We start from the raw sequence: 12,598 nt of genomic DNA, 5'->3' as shown, positions 1-12,598 counted from the left end.
TATGAATGAACTCAAATGCTGTCCAGGGCCCACCAGCTCAAACATGGGAAACCCTTGCTGAGCATGGGTGCACGTCCAGAGGAACACGTAGGAGAGCACGGAGCCCAGACGGCCCTGGCACAGCTGGGCTTTGGGAAGGGCAGAGCTGGGAGCCTGCAAGCAAGGAGAGGGAGTTTTCTGGGGGTTCTTGGGAGAGGGAGGAAGGGAAGGGGGAGGACAGAGATGTCCAGGCTGAGAGGCAGGTTTAGGAGGTCAAGGAGCGTCCTTTGCTGTGTTGTAAGTGTGCAGTGGGGGCTTAATGCAGCACCTCTCCCCCTTGCTTCAAACTCCCCACGCTCTGCCAAGTGAAAAGCTCGCAGAGCAGTGAACTTGATCAAGCTGCAGCCATGCCCTGGGCTATGGGTCTCTACTGGACACTCCTATGCCAGCGCCATGCCAGCCGGTGGCCATTTGCTGTGTGACCCTGATGTAGTGCTGCAGCAGGGGGAGGGCTGGGAGTTCTGTGAACTGACATATAAAGACCCATCTGGGATAAAGGGGCAGAGTGAGCCATCGTAATGAGGGCATCTGTGCCCCCCATGCTGCCTCTGCCTTACCTGGAGTGAGGGGCGAAGATGTAGATGGACCAGGAGTCTCTCTCTTTGCAGCAGGTGGGGAGACGTGCTCGTACCCACGCCTTCATGCGGTCCCTTTTGCTCTAGGAGGAAAACACATAGCAGAAACGTACCAGGAGGAAAACACAGAGAGAACTGTTAAAAAAATAACCCCCCAAAACTTCCAAGTGAAGGACTCGGGGCAATTTTTCACTGAATACATATTTCCAAGTGCTCAGTAAAGCTGAAATAAAATTATGTCCCCCAAAAAAGACCCTGCTGGGCAGCGAAAGGAGCTCTGGCAGCTGGGTAAGGGCTGTGCCAGCCCTGCAAGCTCACAGGGTTCAGTCTTGCTTCCTCCCCTGCACGGTAACTGCATCTGGCACACAGTTAGCCAAGAGGACAAACATGATAAATAAAACCCTTGCCCAGAGGACTGATAACCCGCTCCGATCAGCCTCAGTCCCTCCACATACTCATCAGACGCTTGCCTGAATCTTCTGAGGGTTTTGGGGGTATTTTTGTGGGGGTTTTTTTGTTGTTTGAGGTTTTTCAAGAATATGGAAGCCTTATGTCAGAGCAGAGGGAGGGGTTCTGCCACTTGCTGGGCCAAGCCCTATGTCCACGCACCACTGGAAAGCTGAAGACATCATTTGGGACCTGAGTTTTGCTCCAGGAATGCAACGGCAAGCATCTGCCCCTCATTCAGCATGAACAGATTAGATGGGAGATTATAAAGCCAGAAGGGAACATCATGGCCAGCCTGACCTTCTGCATGAACACAGGCCATCCGACTCCCGCAAATTAATTCCTACTTGAAACCACAGCGCATCCTCAGCCATGCGTACTTATGTTTTAGACTGTCTGCGAGGTCATTTAAGGCCAGGAGGGCAGATTGTAAAAGCATTGGCCAACAGGTCAACTGAAGACATGAAAAATTGGATGCCAAGGGGAAGCCTCATCCCGGCTGCAACTTTCTCCGGATGAGGTTTGCCACCTTCTCATCCATAGGTCTCTGAGGGGAGGTCAGGATCTTTAATCCAATTGACATTGCAGTGCTAGTGCCTTGTGCATGGACAACCCGCAGAAGCCAGGTAAACATCTCGCCCACCACGCCAAGGCTTTCCCAGCCCTTCCAAATAGAAGGACCAGAAGATAAAACCACAGATCAGGGTGTGCAATGTCACTACAATGCTTTGCATTTACAGACAAATAAAAACTAACCCTTGCACTTTCACTCCCCTTACTTCCCTGCCACCACCTGGGCTTGGATGTGCACACACGTGGGAACATGAAGCTTTGAAGCTTTCTTCCGCAGATGTTCAGAAAAGCAGCTGTGAAGCACAGCGCAGGAATCGCTGCTCACCCCCCAGGAGTGCCCGGACCCCAGGGCTGAGGCACTTTTATTTATTTCATCCTGGAAACAGGGAGGGGGGATTTGTTCAGAGCCAAACTGTTAGCAACTGGAGGCACTCTGGACTGTAAAAATGGGATTTGTTAGGGTAATTGAGTGGAATGGAGGAAGTGCTTTCCGTTCCTATACGCACTCAGTCAGGGGTCTCATTAGCGATAGGTAATCGCTAGTGTAGTGTCCATTTTAATGAAAGCACTTGGTGACAACCTGAACCCTTCAGGAAACAAAAACCACCTTGTGAAGATAACAAGAAAAGTATGAATAACAAAAAAAGCTAGGTCTTTCTAGCCCTCTCCTTCAGCCATCCATCCATCCCTTCTACGCAAACACAGACCACGCCGCAGCACACCAGTAAGTTTTGGCCACCTCTTGCCTGTTTTCGCTTCCCTTTTCCAGCTCCAGGCAAGGAGTCAGAACTGATCCCTTCTCTCTAAACTGTATTTAATAGAGCATGCATCCTTGGGGTTGTGTTATCCCTTCGAGCAGCCTAGTTAGTTTAATTATCCATAGAGTTAACAAAGGTAAATGCGTAAAAGTCAGGTGTCTGCTCAAAGTTGCAGTGAGAACAGCGATTGCTACCCCAGCCTCTGGACACAGAGTAATAGCTGTGACTTGGTCCAGTTCATTTTGTGAGCTGGAAGGTCTCCAGAAGTATCTATTATTCAGAGCAGTTCTGGTATTTATCATGGGGATTTGTAGTGAATGGTAATGCGTCAGCAGCACAGAATGCTTCTTTATATTCCTTTTGTCCAATTTTAATGCCAAAGATATTTTGGGGTTTGGCTAATTGTTGCAGCTTGCAGTTCATGGGCTAAATCAGATAACAAAGGCAAAAAGTGATCTTCCATCATGTCTCTCTATTCAGCATGTTAGAGTAAGGGCGAGCACCAGGGCTCGGCCCGGGCCGCCTCTGCTGGGGCTGCAGCCCGGCTGCTCTGTACGGGGCCAAGTACATCCGCAGAAATCTGAAGTCAAAGGAATTACTCCAGATTTCCACCAGTGGAACAGCGCAGTTCAGTTAATTTGAGCCAAATGTAAGATATTTGTGAAATAAAACCCAAGCATTTCCAGCCTAAGTCCCATCAAACGCTTTCTCCGCGAGGTCCAGACACGCACCGACTGCTTACAATCAGGCTGATTGCTGCTTAAGCCTGCATTATGTTCAAAGCGATATATCAATTATGTGGTTTAAATCATATCTATTTGTTCATAAAACACACCTGGACAGGATGAATAAAGATGCGGGGGGAGAAGAAAACCGCTCTTTAATTCAGTTGCCAGTAACTTAGACAAAATCTCCTTGGGTAAGACCACCCAAACTCCCCCCGCCGGCACGCAGGCAGGGGCCAGGACACGGTGTGGTGCTGCTGGTGAACAGGCAGCGGTGCTGCCTTCACCCGGCAGCGTGCTAACGGGGCCCTCCGATCCCACAGCAAGGAGAGCTGCTGGTAAAGAGCTGCTTTATTTTTTTCCAGGACTTTCAGATATTACTGTACTTCTGAGGGCAGGATGAAAGGCGGTTGGCATTCGAAGATGACTGATGCACTCCTCAGAGTAAGGGAGAGGCTTAGATTTATAAAAGATTTATTATAAGGATGGGGCGGGGGGAACTGCTGAAAAATGCTCTACAAGTGGCAATGGACCTCCAGGCAAGCTGGAAGCTGCACGGAGGCGCTTGGGACCTGATTATTTAATTTTAAATATGCAGCAGGGGCAGGCTGAGAAGGTTTGGGGAGCGGCTGGACTGCACGCCACAGGAAAAGCATGCAATGGGGAAAGGGGAAAGGAGCTGCAACTGCGACGTGCAGTAAGGTTTTTGGGAGGAGGGGACACGTCTAGTTGCAAATTCAAGATTTTCCTCACTTTCTGCCCTGAGCACTCAGCAATTTGAGTAGGAAAGCACCCAAAAGCATCCAAAATCCAGCAGATGTGAACAACAAAGACCTCACAGCAGATCCCTGATCTCGGTCAAAGCCACATGAACCCAACCAGGCAGCAGATCGCTCTCTCCATGAAGTTTCTCCTTGTTGGCATTCATGCGATGAAGAACAGATTTCAGTCCCTTGATTTTATACTTTTGGGGAGACGAGCTATCAGGGGCCTGATTCTGGCCCCTCAGAGGGAGGTAAATCCAGAATAAAGTCACTGAAGGCAGCAGAGCAGCACTAATATAATGGGAGCCTGGGAGATCCAAACGAAGCCTTTGCACTTCCTTTTATTTCTGCACAGAGGCAATCAAAACCAGCCAGCAAGGAGAGATGTGAAGCTTTGTTGCAGAAGGGCATATTTAGGATTACTTTGATCTGAATAACAGTTGGGTTCTTTTCTTCTTTTGTTGGTGGGGGAGTTTCGAATTTTATTTTTTCTTTTTTTTTTTAAAAAAAAAAAAAAGACTTTTCTCCTCACTTTGTCCAGGCTAATTTAGGGGCAAAGTGACCCCCCAAACGTCAGGAGGGAATCACAAAGGGAAGCTCCACGATCTGGAGACTCATTTCAGTAATCTAAGTAATATTTTTTGATCCATCTGGTTTGATGATTTGCAGTGAAGACATATTTTGGAGCACGGGGAAAGGCACCAGCCAGCTGCAGATGTCCCAGCTGCCGAGTACGGCTATACCATGAGCAGGGGCACGATTTATTTACCCTATTTTGCCTTTTCTTTCCCTAGGCATTTGCTTCTGACCACTCCATGGAGGACGATTGAGGGACCTTTGGTCTAACCCTACGTGGCCAGACCTCAGTACACAGAAGAGATTTGGTTTACGCTAAAAGCAGCCACTATAATAAAGATTAAAAACATGCATCTTCTTCAAGAGTCTGCCACCAGCACTGGCTGGAGCTGCGGGGCTGGGTGGGATGGGAGAGGAGGGACATGTCCCATCACACCATGTCCAGCTCAAGGGCGGCCATTCACTTCTGATCTGGTTGGGGGAAAGGAAGGGACCTGCAGGATGTTTGGACCAGGTGAGCTGGAAAAAGCAGCAGATGTTGGCGCATGAAAAAAATCCCTAGCTAATGATAAAGAGCATGGTCTCTTGATCACTTTTAATAATGCTTTTCCAAAAATAATTACTGCTCCTTTTCTTGAAAATTCAATTTATTTTATGGAAGCTAAAAACCAGGTTAAGACAATCAGTAAAAGTCCCAGGCTGAGGATCCATGCTAGAGATGTAATGGGGTAATGGCTTTTTTTTAAAGGAGATTCACGGCTGAGTGACTCCATTCTGCCAGCACTAACTCTCTTTCTCCTCCTGCTCCTTCTCTGGAGTCACTGCTGCCTTTCGCATCCCTTCATATGCTCCAAATTCCATTTTCATTCAACAAACTCAGTGAAATGCAGTAAAATCATGTCCACAAGCTGCAGCTTTCCTGTTCTCAGTACTGCCCCAGTTACTATCGTGTGGCTTTACCCAAAACCCATCCGGCTTCACCGACAGAAAGCAAGTTACCCCCTGGGGATGACACATCAGATCAACGCGCTTTTAAGCCTGAGAACGAGGTAAAGTGAAACAAAGAGGTAATCTGGGAAAAGCAGAAAACACCCCAAAACCCCCAAAACTGCCCTGGGAACGTCCCAATGGGACAGTCTCAGCAGGTGTCCTGCTGCCAGCTCAAGACCCTCTTCGCCAGCCACGCAAAAAACCTCGGAAAAGCATCCAAATTCCTAATATTTCCTAAATGGCACTTTTCAGACCAGTGAGAGAGACACACTTATTGGCCTAATGCCTCTTCAGATGGAAATTAATGCAAAGCCTCTGAAATTACCACCGTCTCTACAGGACTAACGCTGCCATGGGAATGGGGGACAAACCCTGCCCTTTCATTGCCTGCTGATGTCAATAGAAAGTGTCTGCTACTGTGTGTGGGGGCAGAAAGCTGAAGAATGGCTGGAGAGTGGGGAAAGTCACTTTTTTTTTTTTTTAAAAAAAAAAAAAGGAAAGAAACCCAGAAAAGCATGTCTTTCCAAGAGACAGCCTTCGCTCTGCACCTTTCAGTGGAACCGGGGGAGTTTTGACTTGATTTCTCCATCATGAACCATCTGATAATGCACTGAAATACGATGCCAACCCCATTTCGGATAGCACCAACAATCCAGAGACCTTCTGGTGCTCTTCTGGGTGACTATCAGTCTGGGCTGGTGGTGAGACCTAGTCCCTGCAACAGGCCATTGCTTCGCACCCAACTCGTGCACTCCTGAGACAGGCGCAAGCATCGCTTTGACAGGGAAAAAAAGCCTAAAATGAGCACTTGGCATTTCCTTACCATGTTGCCTTCATCATCGCAGTCATCACAGTCCTGTCGGGGGTCATCCAGGTGAAGCTGGTGCAGCAGCAGACCCGGAGAGGTCTTCCCGTTGCAGTCCTGGTGGTCAGAGGTGGAGGTTCGGCTGCTGTGCATGCTACTGGTCCGGTACAGGGAAGGCACCTGCAGGGTATCCTGGAGGTCGAAGGAGCCTTTTGTTTCCAGTGACTCCATGCGATGAGGCAAAGAGCCATTGAAGCTGCCGGCCCGGCTGGAGTGCTCCTCATCTGAGCTCTCCCCCTCCTCCGAGCTCTCCTTCCCCTCCCCGGAGAGGAGGGATCTGCGCTCGCCGCTCTGCCCCCGACGCTTGAGGCTGGGGGCTCGGCCGATGCTGTTCCAGCTGGAGCGGCGGCTGTTCCAGCTACTGCTGGTGCGCCAGGGGCTGTGAGGGGAGCTGCGGGTGCTGGGCTGCGGGAAGGACAGGGAGAGCATCAGCCCCGTGCCACCCCCCGCCCCGCGCTGGGCCGCCGCTGCACCAGCTGGGGCGGATGGATGGACAGACAGCCCCGCAAGCCCAACGGACACATGCTGAGCATCCACAGGAGGAGGTGATGCGAGTACCGGGGACTTGAGCTCGTAGGCGGCGGGGTCCACAGAGACGCCACTAGCCCGGCGGGACTCATAGCCCTGCGCTGCGTCTCCGAACATGGCGCTTTTGGGCATGGGCATCGGCGTGGCAGCAGTGTGTATGATGAGCGGCGGGGTCAGGCTCTTCTTCAGCTCCGGGTGGTCGCTCAGGGCCATCACTGGAAGACACGGTGGGGTTTAGGTGTCACACCTCAAAGGGCACAGCTACAGCCTGCTCTCGGGGAGGCAAAGCAGCTGCACAGGGATGGCTCTCCTCCAGGCATCATGAGGATGGGGCAAAAAGAGCCCTTCTGGAGAGCTGAGAGCCCATCCTTCTGCCTAGCAGGGGAGTAGGGGGACATAAATCAGGAATGGGATCAGCTGCCAGTGGGATCAGGTGCCAGCAAGAGAGGAGAGCAGATGCAGACCATCATCTGCTGCCCCTCACTCCTCCAACCAACACCCACCAACCCCAACTCTGGGAACCTCCTTGCCCGTCCTGGGCTCCCTCCATCCTCCTTCCTTGTGGCTCCTCTGCCTCTGTCCCTGCAGAGAGACCCCGAAAACCCAGACCTTGGGCTTTGTGGGGAGATGATGGCCCAAATGCCATCAGAGAATCACAGAATGCATTGGGCTGGAAGGGACCCCCAAAGGCCATCTAGTCCCACGCAGTGAGCAGGGACATCTTTAGCTAAATCAGGCTGCCCAGAGCCCCATCAAGCCTGATCGTGAATGTCTCCAGGGATGGGGCCTCCACTACCTCTCTGGGCAAACTGTTCCAGTGCTTTACCACCCTTACGGTAAAGAACTTCTTCCTAATATCCAATCTAAATCTACCTGTTTCTAGTTTAAAACCATTGCCCCTATCCTATCATGTCTGTCTCTGCATTCCATGATCCCACCCATACCACATGCCTGCTGGCCTTGGTCAAGCCTGACACAGCTTGGACTGTGCTGCTCTCTCTAGGAGGGCTGTTTCTTCCCTTTGGCACACATTGTTTTCACAGCAAAGTGAGGTTTCTGCAGAAGTACCCATCCTCTCAAGGTTGTTACTCACAGGCTGGATTTGAGAAGTTCTTCTTAAGTCCTCCCTCCTCTTCCAGGCTGCGGGGAAAGAGATCCCCCTCGGAATCAGACTTGGAAGCATCACCCTGGAGCAAAACAGAGGCTTCAACAAGGAGGGCAAAGGGCTGCAGTGCATGGACAGCCCTCCGAAAAAATGGATTCCCATCTCCAACACCACACCTACAGATCCACTGAATTTCGTACCACGATGCAACATCACCTTTCACAAAATGACACATGCACATATTTATACCACAGACTAATTAACCTCCTACCAGGAAGACAGACTACCTTTGGCTCCAAACGTGGTCCCAGAAAGGGATCTGAAAAAAACCCTACTGCTTAATTTTTGCTGCTGGAATGGCACACTGGGCAGATATTAGGGAAGGACAGATATCTGATGAGCAATTTGGGGACAAAAATTGACCCTACTCATCTCTCTTAATTTATACACTACGGCTTAAAACTCCCTGTGCAGCTCTTTCTAGCGATGCTTCGATGAAGCAATCCAGGGTTCAAAAGGGGCACAAGGGACCCCGACTTTCCAACGGAGATAACGAGCACATATCGATGGATGCCCCACCAGTGCAGAGAGGATCCGAGTGGCAGAACCTGGTAATGACTGCCGTGGGTGGCCGCTCCCCTCCCAGCTGTGGCACACAACAGAAGCAGAAGTTTCAGTGATTTACGCTGTATCGTTTTGGGGATTTAAATTCCGCTGTATCATTTCGAACGCTGGGGGTTGAGCAAGAGCTGCCCGCTCTGACATGGGCCTGTCCTCAGGAGGAGAGAAGAGGTTTACCATTGCTCGCAGCGTGGTGTCCGGGCTCTCACTTGGTCTTGCAGCACGGACCCGATTAGGGACGTCCCTGTGTGTCCCACTGATTCTGTCCATTGGCACTGCAGAAAGGCGCTTAGGGTGTGGTATAGTCAGGATACACCCGATGGGCAATGGTGCTTGCCAGAACGATACCCATCCAAAAGAGGAGGATTCACAGCTGAAACCACTGCTCTGGCAAAGGGCACCAAGCCCCGTCGTGATGTACATCAGGAGGAAGGAGAGGTGGGAAGGGGGGGAGGATGCTGGGATGAGAGAAGCCAAGCAGACCCTCACTTCAGCTGGGAGAGACCAGGAGCCCCAGAAAACCCCACCAAGGCTAAGCTGCGCCCCTGGGAGCCCTGGCCAGTGCTGCGGAGGTTTGGTGCTCGGGTACCTGCCGGTTGTAAAAAACCCAGAGGGGCCCCAGTGTGGGACTGGAGGAGGAGATGGCATCCAACACAAGGTCCAGCCCTGTGCCTCCTTGTTTGTTTGGCAAAGCCCCAGGGGCATGAGCTCCCCAAATGAGGTCACTAAACAGTTAAGGGGATTTTTTCCAGGAAGACTGGACACTCTCAGACACATGCTTTTAAGGCAAAAGAGAGTGTGATGTGAAATGTTGGCTCAAAACGTCCCCTCCTAAGGATCCAGGACTTCTGTGCTGTTCAGGGAAGCTCATCCTGCAAGATGCAGACTGGGAAGGTCAGGAATGCACCTTGCTTGGGGGAGCAGTAAAGTCAGGCTGGCCTGAACTTCACCGGAGTCAAAATCATGTCTCCGGTATGAACAGAGGCTCCAGCTGGCTCCAGGTACACTCCCTGCGGAGGCTCCCGGCTCAGCCGCTCAGGGGACCTGCCAGGAATTACTCACTTCTCCCTAATACGTTATTAAAAAGAGATAAATAACAGGAAGAATTTTATGTGATTGGTGTTCCTGGAGTGCTCTTTAGCAGCCCAAAGGAAAGTTTTAGGGTGCACAGTGAGATGTGTGCTGAAATGGAAGAGCAGAGCTATGTGGGGCCTTCCCACCCGCCTCCCCAGCACCAAACCCCACGTCTGGAGGGCAGAAAGCATCCCCTCTGAAACACCACGTGCCAAACTCGGTACGGTGCAGGCAAGCATCTAGCAGCCGGGGCTGCCGCCCGTTACCTGTTCTTGCACTCCCAGTTTGCCTTTCTGGATAGAAAAGGGGTTATGAGAGAACAGGGAGTTAAAATTCTTTTGGGAAACGAGGGTACATCAAGATGGACCAGACGGTACAACGGCTAAAGCAGCCTGTACCGAAGGGGACTGACACACTGGGATACAATGGGAAAGGGGTTCTGTGTTAAGGGAAAAGCCAGACTTCTTGGAAAGGACAGAAAAGGAAAGGAGTGGTAAAGAGAAAGAGGAGGTTGCAGAAGAGAAAGTTTTGAGGTGTGCTGCACTTCAGAGATCCACGGCTTCCTCAGACCTGAACGGGACCATTTCACATCCTGACCCACATCGCAATGCGACATCTCGCCGGAGATCCCAGCATCCTGTCCAGCCTTTCTGGGACACACCACAGCGCAGCTGCTGCTGTCCCACCCCGTCCTGCCGAGCATGGGGCTTCCCCCACACGAGTCCACAAACAGGCTTGATTCCAGGTCCCTTCACTCCCGGGCACCCTCCTCCGCGGACATGATGGAGGGAGCGCTTGGTGGGCACACGCAGCAGTCAGCATCACCTAGGGAGGTCCCCGGGATGTGACCACGCTGCGGAGGGGCTGTGACAGCCCTGCGGGGAGCCTGCCCTGGAGCAGGCATCCAGAAAAGTGTTGCGAGAGCCAGGGCTGGAGCCACATCAGCCGCCCCAAAGCACCCAACTTAATTTTACCTGGCTCCCCCAGAGAAAGAAGGGACTTAAAATCAAGGCTGACTCGACAATGAGGACAACAAAAAGGAAAGAAAAAACAAAAACACCCCTAAAACACCCAAACAAACCCCAAAAGAATGACAGCTACTACAATGAGAACAGCACCACGGCGTGTGACCAGGCACCACGAGAGAGACAACCACAGCGGGCGGTGGGATGTGCTGTGTACGTACCCCCGACGAGTCGACAGGCAGCTGAATACAGCTTAACTGCCCACTCGCGTCTTCTCGCTTGGAGATCTCCTGAAGGAGAGACGGGGGGGAGGGGAAGGGGGAGGAAGGGGAAGGAGGGGTTCAATTTTCACAGTTTCAACAGCAGGACTGAATGGGGAATCAAAAAACACACGAGAAAAGGCAGGGAAGGAGAGGGGAGGGGGGAGAAGGGCAGCGTGTGGCCGCGATGGAGAGCCGGGCTGGGGCACCCGCTCCACTTGGCACAGGGAAGGAGCAGAAGATCTCAGATGGAGCAAAGCCCTTCGAAGGGACCAGCCTTACCTTTAAATTAAGCGTTTTGAACAGAGCTTGCTTCAGCCTCTAAGTGATAATTGTGCTAATGAAACACCAGGTAATTATTGAAAACATGATTTTATTTTTTTTTTGCAGATGCATAATAGGATCTTTATTTATTACGCCTTCATTAAGCAGCAGTGGAGGCTTGTAATGAATGTTTGATTAACACAATATCAGTCCTCCTACAGCCAGGTGGAATACCTAATTTAAGGAAAGCCATCAGGATCTGCTGTGAGTTCAGATCCCTCCTCACCCCCAACAGCGGAGTCGCCCGTTTAAATCAGCGGCGTGCCCGAACACGGCAGTGGTCTGCAGGCAGGGGTGGGCACAGCCCCATCCTGGGGGGCTTTGCCACACGAGTGGCCCCAGCACTCTTCACAGCACCGCAAGTCAGTCTTTCCCTACCCACTTGGAAAGCCCACGTCATTCTTCACCTCGCCGTGTTCCCCCTTCCTCAGGGGTGGCTCTCCCAATGCTCCTCGGCATGTTTCAGCAGCGCGGCCGTGTCGGGTCCCATCCCGTGGGGCTGTGGGGGGTTACACGCTGCAGGAGGACACAAGTTGTCCCACCGGCTTAATTTCTTGCCTACAGGGCAATAGATTTTCCTCTGGTTGCTACATGGTGCAAAACTCAACCCGCTCTAGGCTGGGATTAAGAGTTTAAGAAAGACCGATCAGCTCTGGGATCTGGATGTCTGGACAACGGTGTCTGGCTAGCAATGTAGTGGACACTTAATTTAAAGTCTTTGGTTGTAACAGAGAGAGACATGGAAAAGCTATCGAAAGAGAAATCACGGAAATACTTTTCCTTCACAAGGAAAATCCCGCTGAAACCAGTAGGAATGCAAAAGGTAAGGGATGCAAGAAAAACACCATCCAAAATCCCTACTGCAGGAGAAGAGACTGTTCCCTCTGGTTGAAGCCCAGAAGGTGGCAAAGTCCACATTTCACCAAGGATGCTACATCCAGAGAGCAGGCAATGTCCTGCAGAGGAAAGGATGGAGGGGCTGGAGGACCTGGGGTGCCAGGGAGGGAGGGGGCCACAAAGGAGGGGAAGGAATAAATCCATGAGTGAGGATTGCTGGCGGGGGGACACAAAACCAGGAGGATTACCAATGGAAGAATATGCTTTGGAGATAATATTATTAGGAAGTCACTCAGGAGAGGAGCTTTATGCCTGACAAAGAGGAGTCACTGCTTGTTTCAGAGCGAAGTCCCCAGGGCAGGGACCCAAGAGGTCAGGCAGCAATTTCAAATTAGCAGCTCAATCAAATGGAGTCCCCTGCTCACTTTCCCTGCACCGACACCAGGCTCGAGTTAAATTGGAGAACGCGCTGTCAAAAATAACCACGTTGCATAAAGTCCTGCATGCACCTCTTGCAAGAGAGAAGCAGGTTAGCAAAAAAAAAAAAGAAAGAAAGAATAATAAAAAAAAGA

At 51.3% G+C, this 12,598-nt stretch overlaps 1 protein-coding gene across 2 annotated transcripts in view; it reads right to left on the bottom strand.

Annotated features, from left to right (window-relative positions):
* CACNA1G (calcium voltage-gated channel subunit alpha1 G) overlaps nt 1–12,598 on the bottom strand; it is a 149,511-nt gene that overhangs the window by 48,242 nt on the left and 88,671 nt on the right. The window contains exons 15-20 of one of the 2 annotated variants that reach the window (XM_086473787.1): nt 10,827–10,895; nt 9,907–9,933; nt 7,934–8,027; nt 6,871–7,055; nt 6,271–6,717; nt 597–697 (exon numbers count right to left, since the gene is read on the bottom strand). In XM_086473787.1, the coding sequence (XP_086329913.1) occupies nt 597–697; nt 6,271–6,717; nt 6,871–7,055; nt 7,934–8,027; nt 9,907–9,933; nt 10,827–10,895 (923 nt within the window). The remainder of the gene's footprint in view (nt 1–596; nt 698–6,270; nt 6,718–6,870; nt 7,056–7,933; nt 8,028–9,906; nt 9,934–10,826; nt 10,896–12,598) is intronic. The other variant, XM_086473788.1, reaches the window with a different exon arrangement.

Source organism: Leptosomus discolor, chromosome 15 (assembly GCF_034619465.1).
Source record: "Leptosomus discolor isolate bLepDis1 chromosome 15, bLepDis1.hap2, whole genome shotgun sequence".
Classification (NCBI taxonomy): domain Eukaryota; kingdom Metazoa; phylum Chordata; class Aves; order Leptosomiformes; family Leptosomidae; genus Leptosomus; species Leptosomus discolor.
This window is presented reverse-complemented; position numbering and strand designations above follow the sequence as displayed.